General features: G+C 43.4%; 1 protein-coding gene and 1 long non-coding RNA gene across 8 annotated transcripts in view; both read right to left on the minus strand.

Moving 5' to 3' along the window:
* The window catches only part of DIP2B (DIP2 acetate--CoA ligase B (putative)), a 228430-nt gene extending 202744 nt beyond the window's left edge, over positions 1–25686 (minus strand). For all 7 annotated transcript variants that reach the window (XM_081592440.1, XM_081592434.1, XM_081592433.1 and 4 more), the window contains exon 1: positions 25432–25686. In XM_081592440.1, the coding sequence (XP_081448566.1) occupies positions 25432–25531 (100 nt within the window). In that variant the 5' untranslated portion in view covers positions 25532–25686. The remainder of the gene's footprint in view (positions 1–25431) is intronic.
* LOC145546235 (uncharacterized) lies at positions 10569–14295 on the minus strand. Its single transcript, XR_014082686.1, has 2 exons — positions 12920–14295; positions 10569–11592 (listed from the first exon to the last, which is right to left on the minus strand). It is a non-coding gene; the product is annotated as an uncharacterized LOC145546235 (long non-coding RNA).
* Positions 25687–26041: the final 355 nt, after the last annotated feature.

Consider the following 26041-nt stretch of genomic DNA (forward strand, 5'->3'; position numbering starts at 1 on the left):
ATACTGCCAAACAGGATGACAGAGAAGACAAGCACCTAGACATACGCTGGTGAAAACGTCAGAGCTCCAAAGACAAAAAGCAAACCCTCAAAGTGTCCAGAGTATAAAAATAAGTTACATTCAAAGAAATGACAATCAAATGAGAGATAAAAACATTTCTGAAAGGCAAGCACTTGAGGTTTAACTCTTATGCACCTCATCTTAAAAAACAACTACTCCTCCAAATCTTAAGAATACAAGAAAAACGACAACTTAAAATATGAGAAAAAACAGCAACTAAGTAAGACTGAAAAGGAACACAGAAAGCACAGAAGAAATTAAAGAGGATCCGGTCAATCCTGTTATTTGCACCGTTCTCTTGGAGGCAGCAAAACCTTGTATTTCCTTCTCCGATAGCACTTCTGGGTTCTGAAGTGATATTAAAAGTGGTTACAGCTTGGAAAGTAGGACTGGGTTGGGGTGGGGGAAGAGGAGGCTATTCTTCTATTTCATGGAGTTTTTCAACAATGTTTTTCCATGCCATTTTTTCTTAATTAATTAGTATTCTTACAAGTATTCTCATACTTCATTTCCACCTCAATAACCCTTAAATAAGACCATCTTTTTTCCTCTTTCCTAAACACACACATGAAGAGACTCAGCAATGCTGCCAGCTTAAACTGTGAAGCCAGGCTAGAGTACCAAGGCCCTGAAGCCCCAGAGCATGTTCCAACTTTATGGCTGGCTTCTTTTGCTTCCCCCCACCCCTGGCCCCCGACCCCAAGTCCAGTCGGCTGTCCTTGGGGTTGGCGTTATTCACACTGACAACCTGTATGACACCCTGATCTCACACCCGGACACAAAATCACACTTGTGTCCCCTCCAGATTCATGTCGACCATACCCGGTCTGGTCTCCAGAGCACCAGCATCGCTTTCTCGTGTCATTAATTCCTCGCAAGCTCCCCTGCAGCTTCTGCTCTAATTCTTTTCACATGTCTCAAAACCCCATGCTTCCATTTTTCTATTCTTTTCCCTTTAATCCCAGACCAATTTCCTCTCCCCCAATCAATTTTTTCAACCAAGCCATTCTTCCTGTCTCAGAGAAGGCTCCTCCCTCCTCTCCAACCAGCCCCACCATCCTGCTCTCTAATTTACCCTTATCTCCCCTCCAGGGATCTAATCTGTGTCCAAATCTCCCTAACCAACAGTCTTTTCTTAGCCTCCTTTCTCAGCCTCCCAGGACTATAAAGATTTCTCAGTAACCTCTATTATTAAAAATTAACAATAAAGTAAAAGAAATAAGGACTCCTTTGACTCTGCCCTTGTTCTTTCTTTTTTTCCCCCTCACCTTCAAAATAAGAAGCCTACAGACTCGTTGTTTGTGTCCTCATCACTTTTTAATGCAGCCTCTGATTCAGCAGGATTGAAACTGACTAATCCAATCATCTGTATTTCCTCATCTAATTCTCCGAACCCTTCTGCAGCTTTAGCATAGTTGAGCATTTATCTCCATAAGAGCCACTCACTATGCACCTCCTACCCCAGTGATTACCTCTGCAGCCTAGATGACTCTTCTTTCTTCTCTAGCTTCCTAAACACAGGCATTCCCCATGAGCTTCATTTTTCACTTTCCTTTTCAAAGACTTGATTCATTCTGATGAACCTCATGAAGAGTTTCCGACCTCTTCAGAGCAAATCCTCCGAATGCTCCAGGATGTAATTCACCATGTCTAACTGCCTACTGAACAGTCCATCTGAATGTCCTGCCAATGTCACAGATTTCATCGTGTCCCAAAGTGTATTCATCATCTTCTCCCCAAACCAGCATCTCAGATATTTCTATATATAACACCAACATTCTCCCCTTACCCCAGTTAAAATCTGGGCCATCTTTGATCTGCTGTTATCTACATCCTCATATATTATCTTCCCTTCAGTGTTCTACATAAGAAAAGTAAAGATGAGTAAGACATAATCTCCAGCCTCTGGGAAGGATAAACAAAAATGTAAGGGAATACGTGTATGAATGCTCACTCAGTCGTGTACCCCCATGGACTGTGGCCCGAGAGGCTCCTCTGACCGTGGAATTTTCTGGGGCAAGAATACTGAAGTGCGCTGCCATTTCCTCCTGCAGGGGATCTTCCCGACCTAGGGATTCAACCCGCATCTCCTACATAGCAGATGAATTACTTACCACTGAGCCACCGAGTAAGCCCTGTAAGGAAATATGTGCTTGTGTGTGCATGCATGCTAAGTCACTTCAGTCGTGTCCGACTCTTCGCACCCCTGTAGACCGTGGCCCACCAGGCTCCTCTGTCCTTGAGATTCTCCAGGCATGAACACTGGAATGGGTTGCCATGCTCTTCTCCAGGGGATCCTGACAGACCCAGGGATCAAAACTGCATCTCTACGTCTCCTGCATTGGCAGGTGGGTTCTTTACCACCAGTGCCACCTGGAAAGTCCGATAAGGGAATACAGGCATGACCAAAGATAAATGCACAAGATGCTGAGGTTGGGAGCCGGTTGAGGGGGAGAGGGACAAAGGGAAGAGGAGATGCATTAGGAGGGGAATTCGGTAAGCTGTCAATTCTGAGTCAGAAAGAAAGTTCCATCCCATAAGCCTCACTAGGCCAAAATGGTAACAGCACACATCCTGAATAATTAAATGTATACCTCGCTTTAGGAAAATTCAACATACAAGTTTTGATGGGATGAATATAAATTGGGCAACTGATGATTAAGCTAATTTATCTGTAACTCACTATACATTTTCTTTAAATAATAACTGTCCTAATAAATTTAAAATAGAATTTCCTCGGGAATTCATTCCCTGGTGGTCCAGTGGTTAAGACTCTGCACTTCCACTGCAGGGGGCACAGATCCGATCCCTGGTCAGGGAACTAAGATCCCAATGCTCTGTGTGTGTGTGCATCTGCACGCACGTGTGTGCCTGTGTGTGGTGGATTTCCTCTTCATACATTTTCCTAAAGCTTATTTACAGGTCACCATATGGCAACCCACTCCAGTACTCTTGCCTGAAAATCCCATGGACGGAGGAGCCTGGTAGGCTACAGTCCATGGGGTCGCTAGGAGTCAGACACGACTGAGCGACTTCACTTTCACTTTTCACTTTCATGCATTGGAGATGGAAATGGCAACCCACTCCAGTGTTCTTGCCTGGAGAATCCCAGGCACGGCGGAGCCTGGTGGGCTGCCGTCTATGGTGTCGCACAGAGTCGGACACGACTGAAGTGACTTAGCAGCAGCAGCATAGGAATTAAGAGCTGGAAAGAACTAGATTGCCTCACCTACCCACTTCATCTCCCAGAGGCTAGGAGAGGTTAGAGGATTTGCCTGAGGTCACAGAGCTTGTAAACAGCAGAACAGGGACCTGAACCCAGTGATGTTTTCCCTATTACCTCACACACTGCCTCTGACATACTCATCTCAAAATGCTTTTCCCAGTTGATTCCCATAAAAGGCAACAGAAATGAGAACTTGTAAAGAGGGTCCAGACATCAGGTCTCTCTCGAAGTCGCCAACATGGTGTCTTAGACACACACACACACACACACACACACACACACACACACACGTTCTAGGAAGATAGGGATCTGGCTATAACATAGTGAAGTGAAAGTAAAAATGAGAAATAGGTACTCAGATTGTTGATGCCAATCTGACTTTAAGACTCTCTTGTTCCCTAGGTTCTCTCCCAAATGCTGATAAAGTCATTTTTCTTCCCTCAAATAACATCCTAACTGGAGTTCTAACTATTCAAACTAATGGCTAAAACCTTAAAACTGAGGGGAATGAGGTTGAGACACATAGGGTTACCCAACTCCCCATTCAGAGGTGGGGTGAATTCTAAGAAGCGAATTCTAAGTACTGAGCCAACTGAGACTATACCAAGTTCCAATTAGCATGTCTTGGCCAACCTCTGATTTCACCTTCTAGCAAGAAAAAAAAGTACTTCTCTCCATCTCCAAAAACTGACAGGTGCTTTTCACACTATAAAGCTGTCTTCCCTGATAGGGCTCTTAAATAAGGGATTAGAATGTGCAACTTGTTCTTAACAAAACCCCTTTAACTCTGAGAATATGAGCCTCTGATCATTTTATAGGGAACATGTTTTAACATGTGAGAAATGCAAAAACAGAAGTAACCAGGACTCAAGTCCAACTCTGACTTAATTGTCAGAGACTGATTGGTAATAATGGCCAATATAACAGCAAAAGATAAAAAAATTAGCTTCGCTGGGTTATTTAATTTCAATGAACACCTCGAAAATTAGAAGACCCATCCTTTCTACTCTAGTTTCCCTTTCAGAAAGCTTCTGAGAAATAAGTATTCTTGACCTCAGGCTGAAAATAAAGAATTCTGAACAGGTGCAATCTTATTACTAAACAACTGCTAATGTAAACAATGTGGATGCCTAAACATTCTTTAATAAATCAATTCTAACTAAAGACTGATGAGGTAAATAAATATGGTCATGTTGTGCTCTTTATGACTTACTGCGACACCGTCACATCCTTTCTCTCCACTACCTTCACTTCTAGACAGACAAATCCTTTCAGATAACAGGTTTGTCAAAAGTTGGGAAGGCAGTTTCCTGTCAAATGAATCAGACGTAAATCACTGGAAAACCAGCCTGGTTAGAACCAGAAGAGCTGCTAATAATGAGTGACTCTACTTCACTCAAGGCTCAGGTTTCTGTTCATTTTATCTCAAAGAGGAAAGAGGGAGCCCCATGCACTCAATGCTTCTCCTCTCCAACTTTCCCAAGATCCAAGGACACTCTTCCTGCAGGCAGAAGGTCCCTGGGGCGGGATGAAACGGCTGTGCACAGGGTGTGTGGATCGCTCCACCCAGCTCTCAGCCACTCCCTGCATTCCCAACCGAGACTAGAGGCCTCTTGTCTCACCTACTTACTCATCCCCTGGGCGCATCCTTACCTCATCTACCCTTTATGTCACTGACCACAACCTTGTGTGTGCCTACAATTACCTGTCTATGACTCTCCCCACAAGCCTACCTGCTTAAATAGGGGTGCTTTTTTTTTTTTTAATGTCTTCACGAAATGTCTTCCAAGAAAACACATATGATACTCATCCTTTATTTTTAACTCAGAGAATGCTCATAAGACCATCAGGAGAGAACTCCCTCAACTTCCTCCTCTACCACCTGTAAATATCTGCCTCTGCTCCCATTCGTTTCTCCATTCCTTCAATTTCAGCAGAAAAGGAATCACTCTGGGTCCCTAGTGGTCCAGTGGCTGACACTCCGCACTCCCAACGCAGGGGGCCCAGGTTCAATTCCTGGTCAGGGAACTAGATCCCACATGCCTCAACTAAGACCTGGCACAGACAAATAAATAAATATTCTTTTTAAAAAAAGAAAGGAAAGGAGTCATTCCTGGTATCCTAGATAGTCAGTCCAGAGGGACTTGAAATCTCAAACTTTCCTGACTCATGGAGTTCATGTTCCATCACATCCTTTCTAGACCTTCAAACCCTCCTCTCCAAGACTTCTTACCCTTCACCCTACAAACATGCTCAAGCCTCTCCCTTCTTCACGTAACTCATTAATTCGGCCATCAAATATTTATTGAGCACCTACTAGGTGCTCTTTTCTACCCTGGAGATATAGGAGTGAATAAAACGAAATTTCTGCCCTCATGCAACTTACCCTCCAGTGGGAGAGAAAGAGGTGAATGTATGAACATCCCGGCTACTGTTCTCTCCTTCGCTTCACACAGTCAGGCTAGCAAAAGCAGCGCAACCTGCCTGCTTCCACTTTCTTTCCCACCCAGGAGGCCTCACCCTCTCTGGACAGGTTTGTAGTCCGAACCCCCAACACCACAGAAACAGTTCAGGGAAAGGTCATCAGAAGTGACCTCTTCTACTTGTAAACCGGCATTTCCCAGTCCCCTCTTAACTCTGCAGCAACAGGCACTTCCTGAAATTCTCTGCTGCTCTGTGCTTCTCCTCCCTCTTCAGCCACACATTGTTCAGTCGCTCAGTTGCATCGGACTCTGAGACCCCATGGACTGCAGCACGCCAGGCTTCCCTGTCCTTCACTAACTCCCGGGGTTAGCTCAAACTCATGTCCACTGAGTCAGTGATGCCATCCAACCATCTCATCCTCTGCCACCCCCTTCTCCTCCTGCCCTCAGTCTTTCCCAGCCTCAGGGTCTTTTCCAAAGAGTCAGCTCTTTGTATCAGTCAGTGAAGTTTGAGATTCCAAGGCCCTCTGGAATGACTTCAGGATATCAGGAATGACTCTTTCTCTTCTTTTTTAATATTTAAAAAGTATTACAGCTTCAGTATCAGTCCTTCCAATGAATGTTCAGGGTTGATTTCCTTCAGGCTTGGCTGGTTTGATCTCCTTGCTGTTCAAGGGACTCTCAAAAGAGTCTTCTCCACCCATGCCTCTGCCCAATTCTCAGGTTCTTTTTCTTCCGCCTCCCCATTACATGGCAGCACCTCCAGAGCTCTGTGTTTAGCTCCCCTCACTCCCTGTGTTCCTCTCAGACCACCGCAGTCATGCCCATGGGTCCCACTGCCAGTGATGGCCACTTAGGAACACTGAACGTGTCAAGAGGCCAGGCCTTTCTAAAGAGCTCCACACACACACAGCCCACTGTCCACTAGAGATCTCTACCCACAGGGCCCAAAGATCTCTCCAACTAAGGAACACCGAATTTATCTCCTCCCATACTCCAAATTGTTTTTCCCCTATTCTCTGTACTAGGTAATGATGCCCTCTTTCCCTCAAGATGCTAAGCCAGAAACTTAGGTTTCTTAGGCGTCAACTTAATGTTCTTCCTACACATCGAATGCCCTCCTCTTCTCCACACTGGTCTCATTGATTCTATCTCTTTAAATACCTCTTTTCATTCCCTCTTCCCTAATCTCACCACAGAGGCCACCAGCTCATTTCACAGCCACTCTGTCAGTCTCCCTTTCCTGTCTTGACCTCTTATCCTGTCTGTATCTACTTAAGACTTTGACATTGTATTCCGTATGAACGGTGACCCCGACCATGTGACAAGGAGCCTCAAACCATTCTCCTCTAGGCTGAGCTCCACCAAATACAGATGTCATCCACTCCTGCTTACAGTTCCTTAATGATCCCCTATGAACCAGATGGGTGCTCTTTAAACTTTAACCTGAAGAAAGTGATGGGGGGTGGAGGGTGAGAAGAGGCACAGCCTGAAGAAGTCAACCATTATGGGAAAAATGTTTGTTTAATTTAAAATTATATTTTATCTTGGATTTTAAATACTGTATTATAACATACTCATGTTTCAACATAGCAGTAATTTTCCCAGACTTCAACTGGATACCCCAAGAAGATGTACCATGTTTATCCTACAGTTTCGAGTACCCCTGGCCCATTTCCTACTGAGAAGCAAGAACCAACAAGACAAAATGTAAGAGTCTAAGACCTACCCCTGCCACGCTCTCAGCCCTGCCCACCTGTCCAGGCTTATTGGACCTACTGAGCTTACTCCTTATGCTCTAGCAGTGAGACTGCTCATCACCCTAACCCCTTGAGCATACTCCAATGATTCAAACACCCATGCTTTCCTCCAAGACTAAAATACCTTCCTCCTTGCTCAGTCTTCCCATCAAACTCCTACTCAACTGACGACTCTGAGCCTGAGTGATACTCCTTTGAGGAATCCTCCTTAGAAACAACACAGATAAACAAATGCCCTTTGCCTGAGCTTCCTCCATATTTGTACATGTCTTCTTTATGGCATTTATTATGTAATAAAGATACAGTTTGCAATATCTAATCTCTGCAAATAACTACAAAAATACTGTTGTGTCCTGCCCCTCCTAACTACTGTCAAATTTACTAAAAGTTGTTTTCTTTCTGAAATGTATCTATTTTCTCCCATTCACTCCTTAACTCATAATTCCCATGTGGGCATGCGTGCTCAGTAGCGTCCAACTCTTTGCAATCTCATGGACTGTAGCCCACCAGGTTCCTCTGTCCATGGGATTTCCCAGGAAAGAGTGGGTTGCCATTTCCTCCTCCAGGGGATCTTCCCGACCCAGGGATCGAACCCATACCTCTTTCATCTCCTGCACTGGCAGGCACTGAGTCACCTAGGACCACTGCATTAAAACTACTCTCACTAAATTCAAAAATCACCTAGTGGCTAAATACACTGACTCCATCCAATCTTTACCATTCTTGAATCTGCAGCAACATTTGATCATTCCCTCTTTTGTCTTTCTGATCCCCTAACTCTCCTGATCTTCCTTCTCTAGCTTTCTCCGCTAAAACCTCCAATTCTTCCTGGCCGTCTTTGCAGGTTTTCCTTTCCTCTGCGCATATTAGCGTACCTAGGGATCTGCCTGAAATACTTCTCTCTGCTCACCCCAAGCCCCTCTCCTGGATGAACTCATGTATTCTCATGGCTTTAACTACCATCCTGTTTCAGACAGAGCTGGAAACCTAATCTGGGTTCATATAGTCTACTCACTAATCACACTTTCTGCATGGATGAAGTTTTGGAAATTTAAAATACCACAGCAGCACAGCAGCATAAGAAATATTTATAGTGCTTATCACTGGCTAGGCGCTGCTCTACTCACTGTATTTTTATGTATTGACTCATTTAGTTCTCATATCAATCCTATGAGCTAGCATTTTTATCCACATTTTATAGGGAAGGAAACAGAAAACTAAAACTGGCAAGGGCAGAAGGGGAAAGAATCTCCACCTCTAATGAAAAACTCTTTTTTCTACAATTGTAAGGAAAAGTTAGATGATAATCAAATCAAATTCAGAATTCTGAGCAACTTACTACTCCTGACAATGGTGATCTTTGGTTGGTAAACATATAATAATCATTTTAGTCTTGTTTTCAACATGATAATCATCTAAGTCACATTTACTTCTGTCTTTATTGAAAGAAGATAATTTAAATTATTAAGATGTTGCAGAAGCTCTGCTTCTCAGCCACAAAGATACACTTCAAGTTGATGACAGAATAATAAATAAATGGAATATTTGAGATTTTTATTATATTTATCCTATGCATAAAATTACAATAAATTTAATGTTTGAATACTATCTTGGACATAGGAACTCAAAGAAGCCCTTGAGAGAAAACATTAGGACCTAAGAAAAAAGTGTTGTGTGCACATAGGTGGACATAATATGGGTGGCCTATGAATGCCTTCAGAAGTCTAGCTGGCCCATACAATTTGCATAAACTAGGATAAATTACCCAAAAGTCTGACTTGGTTCAACAAATCAAATATTTACCATATGGCTAAATATCTCACTTCCCTGGTTTTCCAACAGTTTTGCAAAAGATTTAATACAATCAAGAAAAGATGTTGGAAAACCAAACACAGGAAATATTTAGTTTTTTCCAACCAATACTGACCAGTTATATCAAAATGAAGGTTGTTTACACTATTCTTAAGAAAAATGCACCCAATGAGCTTACACCTCAGATTAGTTCCTGTGAGTAATATGGCTGGTCAAGGCAGAGGAAAAGGGAAGCGACACGCAAGCATGTACAAGGCAACACAAGTAGACGTCCCCCGACACAGGGAGCAGACACACCCAGTGGCCCAGCTCCAACTCCCAGCTCTCAGGCAAGGGCTCTTCTAGGCTTGGCACTGCGTCTTCTATACATTTCTGTATAATAAATATCAGGCAGGCTAATGAAATGGAAAGTTGTCACATACCACCCAACTGTAAAAGGCACATGGAAAATCAGAGCATGCAGATAAATAGGTGAGGGAAACAAAGAAAAAACAAATGTGAGAAACCAACCCAGTGCCAGGAAACATCATGGGCCCCTGAGTTCCAGCCCTGGCCAGCTTCCACAGGGGTCCCTGTCCCTTCCTAGAAGAGGTCCTGGGACAGAGCTCACACTTCTTTACTCGGTAAAGCTGTCACCATCTAAGGAATCTTGTTGGAATCTTCTCTCTGCAAAGCCCATCTGTTCTCAAACAAGTGTTGACTGAGTGTCTTCTATTCTAGGCCCTGGGCATCCAGCAGGCAGCAAGACAACACAGTCTCTGCTCTCAGGGAACTCCCATTTTACCGGAGGAGAACCAGATAATGAATAAATACACAAGCAAGATCATTTTAAATGGCGGCATTAAGTTGAAAATCTTAAACAGGAAAAAAAACAGACGAGACAGAGAAAGGTGGGAGGAGTTGCTCATTTAAACTCGGGAGTCAGGGAAGACATCTCTGAGAAGGTCACTTTTGAGTTGAGACAGAAAGGAGGCAAAGCTGTCAGCCAAGCACAGCTCTTTGGGGCAGAGCATTCCCGGCAGAAGAAAAGCAAGGAATGAGGCCTCGGCGCAGGAACAGGCATGATGAACTCAAAGGAGAGAGAGTCTCACCACCCTTAGGTTCCAGTGTCATTTTTGAATGAAGTCATCCCTGACTCTATTTTAAACTATCCACTGACTAGCCCCAATATTCTCTATACCCCTTCGCAATTTCTCTCCACTGAAATGCTTACCATCTGACAGGCAATATAAACAACTTATTAATTTCTGTCTATTCCTACAGAACGCAAGCTCCTTAGGGCAGGGATTTTTTTTTTTCATATTTATTTATTTAGCTGCATCGGGTCTAAGCTGGGGCATGTGGGGATATTTAGTTGCGGCATTCAGGATCTAGTTCCCTGATCGGGGATGGAACGCAGACTCCCTGCCTCTGCAGCACCGAGTCTTAGCCACTGGACCACCAGGGAAGACCCAGGGCAGGGACTTTTGTTATTTTAACCACTGCTGTGATGCCTGTACCTATGTGGCACGAAGTGGGTACTCAATAATAGTAGCTAAATAAATAAAAAGGAAAGAAAAAGAGAAAGGGAGGGAAAGAGGAAAGGAGAGAGAGATAGGGAAACAAGAAATGAGAGAGAGAGGAAAAGTGGAAGGAGAGAAAGAAGAGTCAGCCAGCGTGGCTGAAGCACTGTGGATGGGGGAACTGGAATGTGAAGGAGTAGATCGTGAAACAGATGCTGGAATTTCATTTAAAAGACCGAATCTGTTGAAGGGTTGTAAGGCAGGGAAGCAAGAGCATCTAATTTTAGTTTACAGAGCTGACTGTAGCTGCCATGTGAAAAACAGATTAAAGAAAGCAGGGGACACTAGGTAAGGCACTATGGAAACTAGAGTTGAGGTGACAGAGGTGAGGCAATGATCATCAGTGACCTCAGATAGAGGGAAGCAGATGCAAGGGTAGCACCCAAAATACTTACTGATGGACTAGATACGGACTGTTATGTTGAAGAAAAGAGAAGAATCAAGACTGTGTCAGTTATCAACTTAGTGCCTCTCAGACCCAAATCTCCCCTTCACTGTCTACTCTGTGAAAATTAAGATGAACCCTTTAAATATTTTTCCTATGCCAGATGCCACGATGTTAAGCTTTGTCTGTAGAGGCACTGGAAAGACACTGCATGAGGAATAGACTTTTCTTTCTGTTTCCAATGTGCTCCTTTTGGCAGGATAAATAGAGTATCAAAGATAAATACGTTACTAGCATTTCTGATATCCTATGGAGCTCTGGGTAACTTATTTTAAGATACTGTGGAGGAAGAAATGGTAACCCACTCCAGTATTCTTGCCTGGGAAATCCCATGGACAGAGGAGCCTGGCAGGCTACAGTCCATGGAGTTGCAGAAGAGTCCAACATGATGTAGCGTCTAGATAATAACACGAATTTGCCAGGTTCTGTCTTATGTAATGTGAGTACTGTAAGAAGTTATATAATAAAAAGCATTATTTGCAATTTAAAGAAAGATCTTTTCAACTAAACTTTCATATTTTCATAATTATTTCTCTTACATATACAAGGATTGGGACACCTTATTCTGTTTGCTCATCCCTTATTCAAATGTTAACACCATACGGCTTCGAGTATGATACTAATAACTTTAGAATCTGTTTCAATACTCGGTAAAGCAAGGACCACCTCACTATTCTGTGTCTAAATTTTCTTGGCTATTGTAAAACATTTATTCTTCCATATGAACACAGACTGTTTTACCTCATTGTCTACCTTCAGAAGAACTCTCCATTGGAGTTGTAATTAATTTCCATTAAATTTACATATATTTAGTCTTTCCATCCAGGAACATGGTATGCATTTCCACTTCTTTCAGATCATCCTTAACACTTAACAATTTTCTTCACACAGACCCTGTACCTTTCTTGTGATACTTTCCATTAAGTATTTTATAATTTTTTAACACCATTATAAAAGAAGTATTCTTCTCATTAAGGCAGTTCATTGCCATGCTTCCCCTGCCAACATTCTAAAGATACCAAAGAATGCTTTTAGTTCCCTCTCACCCCCATACCACCCTGTTCCTTGATGTCTGAGTTTTCCTGTAATCATTCAGAATATTTCATTCAGACAACAAGGTTTTCTCTTTCGATATGTCTCTTCAATTTCAAAGATACTTACTTAGCATTTATATTACACATTTCTTATTACGCTCAATGTATATAATTTTATATATATACATATACGTAGTATGTAACTTACAGTAACAATAGCACATTGGTATAGCACATGATATATATACGTATTTATAGTCCATTGTCCATCACTGTTTCGAGGAAAGGAAATAATTATGTTTGATTAGAGTATATTGCTCAGATTCAAGTCTATGGGTGATATAATGTCAGTTCTTGCACACCCACATAGAGCTTTCTTTTCCTGAAAGGTGAACAATATCTAGACTGCATGTAAGATTTTGGTAGTGTAGACCTTTTCTCTAACTAGTTTGCTTCTTACACCACCACTGCTGCTGCTGCTGCTGCTGCTAAGTCGCTTCAGTCGTGTCAGACACTGTGCGACCCCATAGACGGCAGCCCACCAGGCTTCCCCATCCCTGGGATTCTCCAGGCAAGAACACTGGAGTGGGGTGCCACTGCCTTCTCCGTACACCATCACTATAGTGTTGCAAATGAGAACAGCCGATTTTATTGGAGTTTTAACTTTTTTTTGTATCTTTATCCTCTTTTGAGTTTGTAGGATTTTTTTTTCCTTCATCACTCAATTCAGGAATGTTATCAGAATATGCCTAGATTTGTGCCTTTTCTCATCCATCTTGCCTGGAAGACAGTGAACTCATTCAATCTGTGATCTTTTTCAATCTGCAATCTTTTTTGTCTCGGGGAATTTTTCTTCTACAAGTTATTTCCCCTAAAATTCTTATTATCTGCATTTTTGGCTTCCTAGATCTATCCTTCAAGTCCTCCCACTTTCATGAGTTTCCATTTCAATTCTTAGTATTTTTGTTCTAAGCTTTGAAATTGTTATTTCACTTGAACTGAGTTTTAAAAAGAGGGCAGCAGTGATGTGCTCAAGCTACCACTTTCCCAAAATGATTTCAAATAGAGTTGTTTAAAGGCTATCTTACCACTCAAGTGTAAAAAAAAAAAAAGTTTGTAAGCGCTCACTCAAAAGACAATTACTTTAATACTTCTAAGAGAAGCTACTAGATTGAAAGCTCCTTGAAAGCAGGGAATCTGCCTTTTATGCATCTCTCACTAGATCCTGTAAATAAATGTGCTCATTACATCTTAATTGATATAATGATATGTTCAGCACCTTACAAGTTCCAAAAGGTAGAAAACCTTGTCATTACACTCACAAAATCTATAGTCTAACTGCAGGGGGTTCCCTGGTGGCTCAGTGGTACAGAATCTGCCTGCGAAGGCAGGAGACTGGGTTCAATCCCTGATACAGGAAGATAGCACACGTCTAAGAGCAACTAAGCCCATGAGCCACAACCACTGAGCCTGTGCTCTAGAGCCCAGGAGCCACAAATACTGAGCCCACGTGCCTCAACTACTGAAGCCTGTGCACCTTAGAGCCCGGGCTGCACTAGAGAAGCCACCGAAATGAGAATCCCACGCGCCGCACACGACTAGAGAGCAGCCCCTGCTAGCCGCAACGAGAGACAAGCTGGCACAGCGAGAAAAATAACAACAATAATTAATTAATTTTAAAAAAATAAAGTCTAACTGCGGAGGCAAAAACAACATAAGCAAATAAAGCATCAGTTAAGTGTTAAATTGTTACTGAATACAATAGCCTAAAACAGAAGAAATTAATAAGGACTAAAGTAGTCAGTTTCATGATGAAAAGGCCATCAATCAGGCCATGAAACCAAGGGTAAATTTCAGTAGGAGAAAAGGCAGCCCTGACAAAGAAAATAATCACTGCAAAGGCACAGAAATAGGAATGAGCTGTTTGAGGAAAAGGGTGAGGAAACAAGTCTTAACTGTATTAGAAGAGTCTGTCAGATACTTATAAGGAAATAAAAATAGATAGGGAGGTTGATGACAGTCTAGATTCATTCACTGGCGAAAATAGGTACTGAAAAACACTTATGCTGAAGGATACCGTGGGCTGTCCTCAAGCACCTTACAAAGGGAGATGACGGTATTTATGCAAATGATCATACAGTAACTTTAAGATCATCTGAAAAATAGCTATAATATATGAGCAACATTATAAGTTAAGAGTTCAGAGAACCAACAAATGAGGAAGCTGCCTTTTTTTTTAAACAGGAAGTTCTCTTCTAGGACTTCCCTTGGCCTCCTTGAAGAAAACAGCAAAGAACCACAGGAGGAAACCTCACCAGTGCTTTTCCTACATGTTCAACTTAAAAATTAAAGTTTCTCCAAACCAGAAAGGAAGTCCAATAAAGTAAGAATGACAACTCTTTACAGTTTTAAGACAAGAAAGAAAATTGCAACTCTGTATGGTGATAGATGTTGATGAGATTTACTAAGGTGATCATTTCTTAACATAGAAATATCGAATCATTACGTCATACTCCAGAAATCAATAAATATAATGCTGTATGTCAATTATACCTCAATTAAAAAAAAAAGTCACAGATCTACTAAACAAGAAACTATCAGAAGCTTCTCCTAATGATTCCTGCTGGGTTCATCTTTAAAAAGGAGATTCAGTGACAAGACTGGCCAGCACCATAATGCATTCATGCCTGACCTGAGTTAAAGCCCACAAGGTTCCAGCCTATGAATAAACTGAGACAATATAACCCAAAGTCCTTAAGAAGAAAGAAAGAAAATCCTACAGCTGCTTTAATTTATCCCTAAAAGCAAGAATCCTCTAAAGAAAAAGATATTAGAGCACTATTCCTTCATAAAAAAGAGAAGTAACTCCCCCAAAATCAATTAAAAGTATATGTCGTCTACAGAAATATCTACATTAGTTTAAACATTAGTTTTTAAATTAAACATAAATATCCTTAGGAAAAAAATAAAACTAAACTAAAAATTCTTTCTGAAGCAGAATAGAACCACAATACTCAACCTGAAGCTCAGAAAAAAACAAGTCCAGGACACAAGGACCTTTCAAAGACGTCCTATGGGCTTTCATTTAGGGTTGACCTGTATACCATTCAAAATATTTTCTTTCTGGATTTCCCCTTTTCAGCTTCTCATCATCCCCATCTCAATTCAAGGAAGAAAAATTAACTTCACATCAAAATATAAGTACATAAAATTATCTCTTACTTTACAGATACATAATCTTGGAAGGATTTTACCCAATATCTTTAGTTCTTTAAAGAAATAAAGCAGTCACACCTTGCCAGAAGTTAGGCTGAGGGAAATTCTCCAAACACATTTTAGAGTGCTAACTCCCCGGGGTTCTGGCAAAGCAAGGTCAAGAATAACCTCACTCCTATTCCTATTTCTCCTAGAACAGGATGGAACATTTCCATTCTTTTCTCTCCAGGGAGCCCTACTCCCCAACACCAAAGACAGAAACTGTATCCTAAGAAAAGGGGGCCCAAGAGTTAAGATGGAAGAGAATTCTGCTGAAATTACTTGAAACAACGTGATTCAGGGAGATGCAGCCAGTATGGAAATACCGTGGGTTTTGGAGCCAAGTCGACCTGGGTTCCAACCTCAGCACACTGTACTTCCAGACTTCACGTTCCTTAACAAGTCTCTACAGAATGGAAACAACACACTATCTTTAGGAGTTGTTAGGATTAGAAGCATACTTCCAAGACTTGTCCAAGGTCACACAGTAAGCAGGGGAGCCAGGACTTGAACCCAGCTGTGTTCTCTCTCCTTTGCCATTCACATCAGATGTTTCTGCTGCTGGTAGGGAGAAAGGGAAAGACCAGGTCATGGGTAATGGGCGGCTCTGGCACACCCCGCATGTCTCTCAAGCTTCAGGTGCTTCTTGCGAGCTCAGTTCCCTCATCATCATGATAATAGGAGCAATTTATTCAGCACCTACTTACCTGGCTGGGCAGGGTATACACAGTTTATAAACCCTGTTACATAATAAGCACTCAATAATTGATGGCTACTTATACGGAGACCTTAACTTCTTAAGAGAGCTTAAGAAAGGCTGGCGTCTTACAGGAAATGGAGTGGAGAAGAAGTCAACCAGGCAGAAAAAAGGGAAGAACATGTCAGAGTGGGCATTTCTCAGAGAAAGGCAATGTGTACAATACAACAGCATGCATGTCAGTCTCTCAGTCATCTCTGACTCCTTGTGACCCCACGGATTGCAGCCCTCCAGTCTCCTCTGTCCATGGAATTTTCCAGGCAGAATGCTGGAGTAGTTTGCCATCTCCTACTTCAGGGGATCTTCCTGCCCCAGGGATCAAACCCATAGCTCCTGCGTTTCCTATGTCTGCAGGTGGATTCTTTACCACTAAGCCACCTGAGAAGCCCCCTAAAATACAATGGCATGGAAGTGAAAAAGCACCACGCATTCAGGGAAGGACAAGTCGTTTGGCATGGCTAGAGACAAGAGCAAAACTGTGGAAGGCATAGGAAGGAGGGTCAAAAAGGTCTTGATACACAAAAGATGCATGGATTTTATCCTGTGGATAGAAGAAGCCAATGAAAAATTTTCAGGCAAAAAGACACAATTAGATCTGTGTTTCAGGATGATTGTTCCATCACAGAATAGAGAAGGATGAATTGGAGGGAAAAGAGACAGAAGGCAGGCAGACAAATTAGGAGACTACTGCAATAGTCTCAGTAAAAGATGGTAAGAGCCTAAACAAAGGCAGAAACAATGTGAATGGAGGGGAGGAAGCAGAATCAACAGGACTTACTGACTCATTAGAAGTTAAGGATGACCCCCAAGTATTTGTGGAGCAGACTGAAACAAGGAGTACAGTTTTGGATCTACTAAGTTACGGCTGTCTAGAGGGAATCAATGGGAATCAAGGGAGCACATGGGAGTCAGAACTAAAGATACAGACTAGAAAGCCATCTCCCAGCCAAGGTAGCTGAAGCCCTGGGCATAGGTGCAATCACTCAGCAAGTGTATGTGAAGTGAGATGAAGGCTAATGACTGATACAGGAACACCCTCACTGGGAGAGAGAGAGAGAAAAAGAAGCCCAAGGGAGAGCTGCAGGAGAAACAGTTAGGCAGCTGGAAGGAAATGATGCCATAAAAGCTAAGGAAGAAGGAAGTTTCATAAAGATAACGGAGCATGGTATCCAATGCTGCAGAGAAAGATGCTGTACACCATGGGTACTTTTCAGTCTGAAATCAGAAGTCACTAGTGGCCTTGGAAACAGTTGTTTCAGAGGCTTGATGAGGAAAAAGCAATGGACTGAAGAGTGAGCAAAAGTAAGAAATAAAGGATCTATGAGAGGGGGAGAACACTAGCATGCAGGAGCAAACAGGTTCCAACAAAGGACTGTGGGAAGATACTTTTCTGAAGATGAGAGAAACTTCAGTACTTTCATAGGCTGAAGGGAAGGAGTCAAGTGTTAAGTGAGAGGCTAAAGATGAGAGGAAAAGACAAAGACAGAAGACCGCAAATGAATAGAGCGATCAATAAAGTAAGATCCCAAGATCCCAGAAGAGAAGGGATGGGACTGAGAGCACAGTCAGAGGGATAAGCTGCAGAACGGGAGGGTGACAGCTCTTCCTCTAAGAAAAGAAGGAAAGGGGATAACATGGGAACTGAAAGAGATAAGTTTGTGAGTGTTGAAGAGAGAGGCTCAGGGCCTGGCCCTCCTTACTAACTAGTAACAATGAAAACTGGTCATACAGATTTGGTTCTTTTTTTTAAAAAAGCACAGTGGAAAGGAGGGGCTAAGTTAGCAGCCATTCTCCTTTGCTGCCTTTTTTTTCCCCAAATATTACTTATTAATTTATCTATTTAGTGGCTGTGCTGGGTCTTCACTGCTATGTGCGGGCTTTCTCTAGTTGCAGCAAGCAGGGGCTACTCTCTCATTGCGGTGCAGGGGTCTCACTGCGGTGGCTTCTCTTGTTGTGGAGCACGGGCTCTACTCACATGGGCTTAGTTGCCCCACAGCATGTGGGATCTTAGTTTCCCGGACGAGAGATCAAACCCCTGTACCCCGAGTTAGCAGGCAGATTCTTAACCACTGGACCTCCAGGGAAGTCCACAGATTTGGTTCTTAATTTTGCCTCACAGTCCTCTTTAAGAAACTGATGAAAGCTGGAGACTCTGCTCCCCAAAAAGGCACATAAGCACACTCAAAATTCTACACACGACTTCAGCATTTCCAGGTCCACTAAAGCCAACCCACGTATCCAAAGATCCTGTCAGCTGTGATGCTATAGAATGTCAAAGAAACAGCCTTTCAGAAGATATTTTCTTCACAGAAGAGCATCCACAAGGGAAGGCAACTTATTCAGTATAAACACAAGTATATGAGGAACTTCCCTGGTGGTCCAATGGCTAAGACTCCATGCTGTCAAAGTAGGGGGCCTGGGTTGGACCCCTGGTCAGGGAACTAGATCAAACTCAACTAAGAGTTTGCATGCCACAACCAAAGAACCTGTATGCCACAATTAAGACCCAGTGCAGCCAAATAAATAAATATATAAAAAAACAAAAACCCACAAATACAGGAAAAACTTTTACTTAAACATCTATGACATACTTAGTTACCAAAAAAGATGGACTATTTGATGTGTATAAAAGCACTCAGTTAGACTATAGGCATAAAGGATACAGAAGACCATCCCTACTTTCACAAAACCTCAGAATTTAAAGACAATGAGTTACAGGGCCTTGGATTTACCAACGGTTTTGATCAAAGTAGTATTTTTAAAAGATAAAAGATCCATCTAGAGCTGACTCTTAGGTCTAAAGACAAAGGACTGAGCAAGACTGGAAATAAATGCAACTCAAAGGAAAAGTGGATGCAAGGAAAGTTTTGAAGGAGGAATTGAAAGGATTTGTTCACTAAGGACAAATGGAGGAAAAAGAAGAGTCAAAATGCAAGTGAAGGCTGAGTATCCACATGTGCCTTTTCATAGCTTGGAGATGCTTGAGTCTAAGAAACCATGCTTAAATGTCAGAGCCATTTGCTGGAACCTACAGGCTTGGAAATGCACACATGCCAGATGCCTGTGTGAAACAAACCAGCTACTCTTTTCTGCTCTAGTCAACTGCTTGCCGTGACCCAACACGTGTTGAACAAGGGTAGAGGGTGCCGACAGGAGCAACTGATGGAGGAGTCAAGTCTTACCTACAGAAAAGAATTACACAAATTGATTCTATTCATCACTTCATACACAACCGTATTCTGCTAAGTAACAGAAGATATTAAAAACAGCCAAGATATTAAAAACAGCTCACTATGCATCTATTCGCTATCAGAAACAATAAAGATTACACGTACGGAGCACTGACTGCATGCACACACCACACTCAGTTGTTTTCCTATGCTGCTGCTGCTGCTAAATCGCTTCAGTCGTGTCCGACTCTGTGCGACCCCATAGACGGCAGCCCACCAGGCTCCCCCGTCCCTGGGATTCTCCAGGCAAGAATACTGGAGTGGGTTGCCATTTCCTTCTCCAGTGCATGAAAGGGAAAAGTGAAAGTGAAGTCGCTTCAGTCGTGTCCGACTCTGTGCGACCCTAGGAACCACCTTACAACTCTAGTAAGGTTACCGTTCCTTTGTTTAAGAATGGAAGAAACGAAAACAAGGGAGGTTAGGCAGTCCATCCAAGGTCAGAGAGCTAAGTGACAGCCAGGACTTGGATGCCAGCCCACCAGATGCCAAAGCCCACACTCCTCAAATGATCATACAACGCTGCCTCGTGCCAAGATCAAATCCCCAAGACAGAGACTTTATGTTTCAATTCACATCTAAATGAGGTGACCAAAAATTTACTGCACTCTTACTACAAGAAGAAATTGGTCAGCAGTTGTTTAAAGGACTTAAAGAATGACCTCTGCAGGAGTTTACCCTGAGGTGAAATGAAAAACAACTTCTATAATTTAGAAAACCTATGACTGGCAAAAATGTAAATGGTGTAAGGTTTGGAGCAAGAGAGCTCACAGTAGTCAGGGGCAGGTTTAGAAAAAAGGGAGAAAGTGAAAGTGAAGTCACTCAGTCGTGTCTGACTCTTTGTGACCCCATGGACTGTAGTCCACCAGGCTCCTCCGTCCGTGGGATTTTCCAGGCAAGAGTACTTCAACTAATTCTTGAGGAACTGTGAGAAATGGTGCAGAGGAGCCAGAAGGAGTGTTTCAAAGAGCACTCCTGATTAATCATGAGAACCATGAGGGACTGTAATCATTACGATACAAACGCATGTGAAGGCCCTTTTTAGCCAATCATCTGAACTTTCAACCCTGAGGCGCTAATCCGCACATAGACCTGGAAAGAAAGCTGCCATCAAGCGCTGGGCTGAGAGGGAACGATTAGAGATTTCTCTTGTTCAAAAATTCCCCTCAATGTTATGGGGCTGTCAAACAACAAGATAAATTTTTCAAAATGTCAGTACATAGAACTAGAATGTCTAAACAAGCGCCATCCTTTACAGTAAAGTGAATCATCCTTCCAATGACTTTGTCTGTCACTACTTTCTGGAACTGCCCTCAAAACCAGTTTACCACCATTCTAGTTTTTTGACAGTCACAAATAAACCCCATTTATAATCACTCTAATTTTTTTCATTCACAGCTAGTTTGGACTCCAAGAGAACATCCACCAGCTTTTCTCTACTTGACACTGAGTGACCTATAAAATGAAACTCTACCCTCAAAGAATTAAAAATTTCCACCATCAGGGTTTGCAGAGCTATGTGTCACAGGCTCTGACGAGCAATTCCTAAAGATGCGTTCCAACGTAAGCTGAGTACAGCCCACCAAAAAAAAAAGAGATATGCAAGTTTCAGAGAATAAACCACTTAGCTAATGCCCGGTTTGGGTTATTCAAAAACCCACCCACCTGCTTTCCTTAGTACTTCTAACACTAGGAAGGACAACTGCTTAGATGTCACTTTCCGATAAAGGTGTTTCTTATGAATTCATGACTATGCTACATACTTGAGGAGGAGTGGCAACACTCTTCCATGATAAGAAAAGCAAGAAGGATTTACCAGTTCTCTGGTGGCTTAATTTTAAACTCCCAGTTTGGAGACTGCAACACAACCTCAATGCAGCATCTCTCCCCTTTCCTCTTCAACTCCTCTGCCCAACTCCTAAAGGGGGTGCACTTCAACTCCTAGGAAGTGGCCGTGTCTTAACCCTCCGCCTTCAAGGCCGACCTGTACCACGCTTTGAGGACCCTGAGTTATGTGATGGAATAGACAGGAGAAATGGACGATGTGTCTGGGTTTGTTGTGTTTGTGCTCAGAGAAGTGTTCAAACAAGAAAAGGGAGGATCCCTTCCTGTAAGTGTTATTTTATCTTAAATATCTTTCCAGTTGTCACCCTGGGACTGTTCTCAGGCATAAAGGCTCCCACCCCCACCCCCTCCTCGATATACCACAGACAGTCTTCCTTCCTTCACATTTAGCTCTGAGCTGCACCAAGCTAATCACAGCCCTCTCTACCAGTGTCCAGTTCTGTACTTATGGTTCTCTGCTGTTTCTTTTTCACAGCGATAAAGCAGACAGTTTCCTCTTTTCTTAGAAGGCAGTCTCTGTACAAACTCTTATGAACCCTTTGGTCTCATGAACTGTTTTGTTGGCATTTTTAAGTGATTTCCCTTTCGGACTCAGAGCTCTTTGAAAGCTAACACAGTACCCTGCTAACCTCTGTGTCCTGAGCACACAGTAAGCAGAAAACAAGTGTCTGCTCAATCAAATAAGTGAATGATAGATTTTAAAAGAGATTTCAGAAAGACAATCAATAAGACTCTTTAGAATTGTGGCATACAACTTTTTTTTAATAAAAGTTTTTATTTTTTTTTCTTAATATTTATTTGGCTGCACGAGGTCTTAGCTGTAGTACATGGGATCTAGTTCCCTGCTCTCGGATCGATCCCGGGTCCCTGCACCGGGAGCCTGGAGTTCTAGCCACTGGACCACCAGGGAAGTCCCGGCATACAACTGTTTTGTAGCACTTGCTTAGCATAAAAATTAGACTTAATAGTTTGTGCAATAACTATACAGATATTTAAGTCAGTCAATGGTAACAGATGCCATAATAATATGGCAGCTTAAGATACTGGCACTGATTAGTGAGCAACTAATACTCACTGACAAAAACTTAACCTTTCTGAGTCTTAGTTTTCCCTTCTGTTAAATCAAAAAAAAAAAAGGAGGGCTCAAATGACATAACATATAATATCATAACACAAATACAATGTATTATCAGACAAATTTAAACAAATTCCCATCATTAGTGTTATTTTATGTACACTTGACTAAAACATAGGATTTAAGTTCAAACAACAGAGCTCATTGCCAAAAATATAATAGTACATGTAGGTCATGAAAAAATTTCAGTTATGAGAATACTTATCGAAACCTCCTACCTATTCAATTAGTCTACAGAAAAGCTTGTGAAGAGGTGTCAGTTCAATTTTCAATGATTCTCCGGACAGTGCTGGCCTGTTCTTTCTGCTGCAAAAGCAGGCAGCTTGAAGTACCATGTCCACATGACCTGCCTGAACGGAGCGCCAGCCACAGCACTGGGCTCTGCAACGCGCTCTGCGGCAAACAGCCCAGGGAGGCACAACCTGCGTTCCAGCACAGAGCTGGCTCATCTGCGACCCAAGCCTGCAGCTGAAAACACAAGCGCGCACAAAGAAAATCCTTTAACAGCATAAGCTCAGGCAACCGCTATAATTAGGACCCACTACAGCCCGAACCGAGAAAAACGAATAAAATCGAGGAATGAGAGCCCCAAAGCCAACCCCACACGATAAACACATAGTTAAAAGTATCTCTTTTTTCCGAAAGAAAAAAGTACTTTTGTCAGAGCAGTAACCGTAGAGAAAATGTAAAACAAAGGTCCCTTCAAAATATGCTAACAGACATCACAAATAACACTGTGCTATAGATTTGGGGATTGCTGGTGGTGGTTTCAACTTCACTTGAATTCCTAAAAATGTCTACCTACTTCTCCAGTCAACCATTCTCTGTACTTTAAGCAAGAGAGACAAACAGATGGTCAAGATGCTGACACTGCAGGCCTGAGGTTTTTCAACTGTATTTTTTCCAGTTTTCCATTGCTAAAAGAGATGAAATACCGGATAATGTAGTATAAATCTTTAAGAAACCACTTCAAATCTCAGTCACATGCCAAACCAAAACAATCCTGCAACAGGAAACAAACCATGCACTTGTCCTGAAAAATGCTGAAGCCTTACTTAGCCTTACAGTCTGTAGGAGTTTCACACCTTCTTCAAGGAGAGAAAGATGAGCTAGCCATATGAGTCCTAGAAACAGTTCCTCAGAATCAGCTCTAGAAACAACCAGAGAAGTAAACAGTAATCAGCTGGAAGCAGATATACCAAGAATAAGGAGCTTCCAGGATTTCCCTCTCCATGTAAAAGCAATTAACTCCTATTTATAATCTCTTTCTGACGCAAACATCCAGCCGAACTTCTCTCCTTCTAGCTAATCAAAGATAGCTGATGTGTTACTCTAACTTGCTTTAAAAGTCTGACTTGAATGAAAGCCATCATGCATTGAATGACAATGCTTTAGTCTAGAAGAATGAGGTATTCTGAGAGGTAGAATCAAGATAGCAATGCCCTGAACATTTCACAGAAACAGACTCATCCACCACAAGTGATACTGGGGACTGGCCAAAGAGTAACTTCCCAAATGATTAACTGAAAAACAATACGTTGCTAATTGAGTGCAAATGAAAAGGGTGCCTCCCTATACATTGGGAAACCCTAACAGGGTTATTAAAAATAATTATTTCCCTCCATGCCCAAGTGACTTTATAACACTCAAATCTACTTCTGGTTTTTCTACTGTAAAGGATGGGGGGAGGGGGTGTGTAGAGACAATGCCTTGATAAGTAAACAAAAAGTCAAAACTCTCCTGGGAACTTGTCACATTCTTCTTTTCCAATCAGCAATTTTTAATCCACTTGAAAAATGCTAGTGGAGAGGGCCTCTGGCAAAGAACTCAAGAAGAATATGCAACTCTGGGGGCACCACCACGGTACTGACATCAAGCCTGGAGAAAATGCTGCTTTTGTCTCAGAGGCAGCCTGTGACAAAAACAGGAACTTTATGGAGAACTGATCACAACTGCACAAGAAGCCTGATCACATGCCCACAACAGAGCAACGTTTCTCTCATTGTTGTCCAGGGACTTCTCGAATAATAGTGGCTCGATTTATTCCATTCTTTTAATTCTCAAAATCAATCCAAGCGTCCTTGTAACAATCCATTGTCAAAAGAAAGACCGTGCCGGCCAGGATTTGCATGTAACCGGTAGCCACCTCTCTCCTTTCCTCTTCTAAGATTCCAAAAGGTGATCAGATGCGGAAAATTCAGCCAGAATACAGGCACCGGGGGGGAAAAAAAAAAAAACCCTTTCGACAAAGGTGGTCTAAAAGCCGCCCCGCGTCTCTCTCTGGGTTAATGTCACTGCTCCTGGCCTCCTTAGGACCCTCAACGGCCCACCCCGCTTCTATCTCATTCCTGTCACTGGGGAGGCATCTAGCATTGTTAAACAAGGAAGAATACTGGCGGGTTTCCCCTGTGTGTCTCTCTTTTTCTGAAGGGGGGAAGGGGAGCTGAAACAGGCGTGGGGCCCTTCCCTGGAAGAGAGTACAGGAGCACAGGAGCAAGCTGTCAGCCACCCCGCTGGCGGCCTCACCCCCACCCCACCCCCACCCCGCCCCCACCGTGCCCGGGCGCCCGGGCAGAAGCCTGAAGCGGGAGGACACAGCTTTGTCTGGGGTTTGGGGGGGCAGGGAGCGCAGAAGCCGCCAGAGCCTGAGGAAAACCTCTCCCCCCAGCCCCGGCTCCCCCCCTCCCAGAGAACACAATGAACCACACGGAAAGCCACTTTCCGGGGTAGGAGAGGAGGAGTGCGACCCTTCACGTGAAGCCCAGGCCAGATTTCCGGCACCCCCTCCCCTCTGCCCGCACGGCCACCAGGGCGCGCGGTGGGGACCCGGTCTCCCCTCGCCGCGATCCGCAGCGGCGCCCGGGCGCCCGCTCCCTCGCCCGGCTCCTACCCTCCGAGAGCTCCAGCTCCAGCTCCGCCAGCTGCGCCCGCACTTCGGGGGGCAACGCCGCCACCGCAGCCGGCGAGGGCTCCAGGCCTCGCTCCGCCATCCCGGCTCTACCAGCCACACTCCGGAAGACAAACGAGGGGGCCGAAGGAGGGACGGACTGACGCGGGCCCACACCCCGGCTACAGGATCCGGCTCCGGCCGCCGAGCACTGCCAGCCCCGCCGCTGCCGCTGCCGCCGCCGCCGCCGCCATGAGCAAGGGTCACGTGAGCCCGGCGGCCCCGCCCCCGGACCCAGGACGCACCGCCTCCGCAGGCGAGTCAGGCTGCGGACTCCCGGCGCCCTCTACTGGGAGATTCCTGAAACTACGAGTCCAAGCCCGCTGCCGCGATTTCTCTCCGGCGAAATGGGTTCACTGTGTTGCTGTGGACCCGGACGTTTACCTTTTACGAACTCGCGAGCAAGGAGTTTTCAGGGGCCTCAGGCCTTGCTCTTTCCAGTTCTCTGCACTTAATAGTGTATGCTTTTGTCTTGTCCCTTGCTTCGTTTCCCGGACTATTTGACACCTCCCATTCATAATGACTTGAACTCAGGCAGTTCTTTTCACTGGGG

The sequence above is a fragment of the Giraffa tippelskirchi genome, chromosome 4, assembly GCF_054371585.1.
Source record: "Giraffa tippelskirchi isolate mGirTip1 chromosome 4, T2T-mGirTip1v1.2.pri, whole genome shotgun sequence".
NCBI classification, from domain to species: Eukaryota; Metazoa; Chordata; class Mammalia; order Artiodactyla; family Giraffidae; genus Giraffa; species Giraffa tippelskirchi.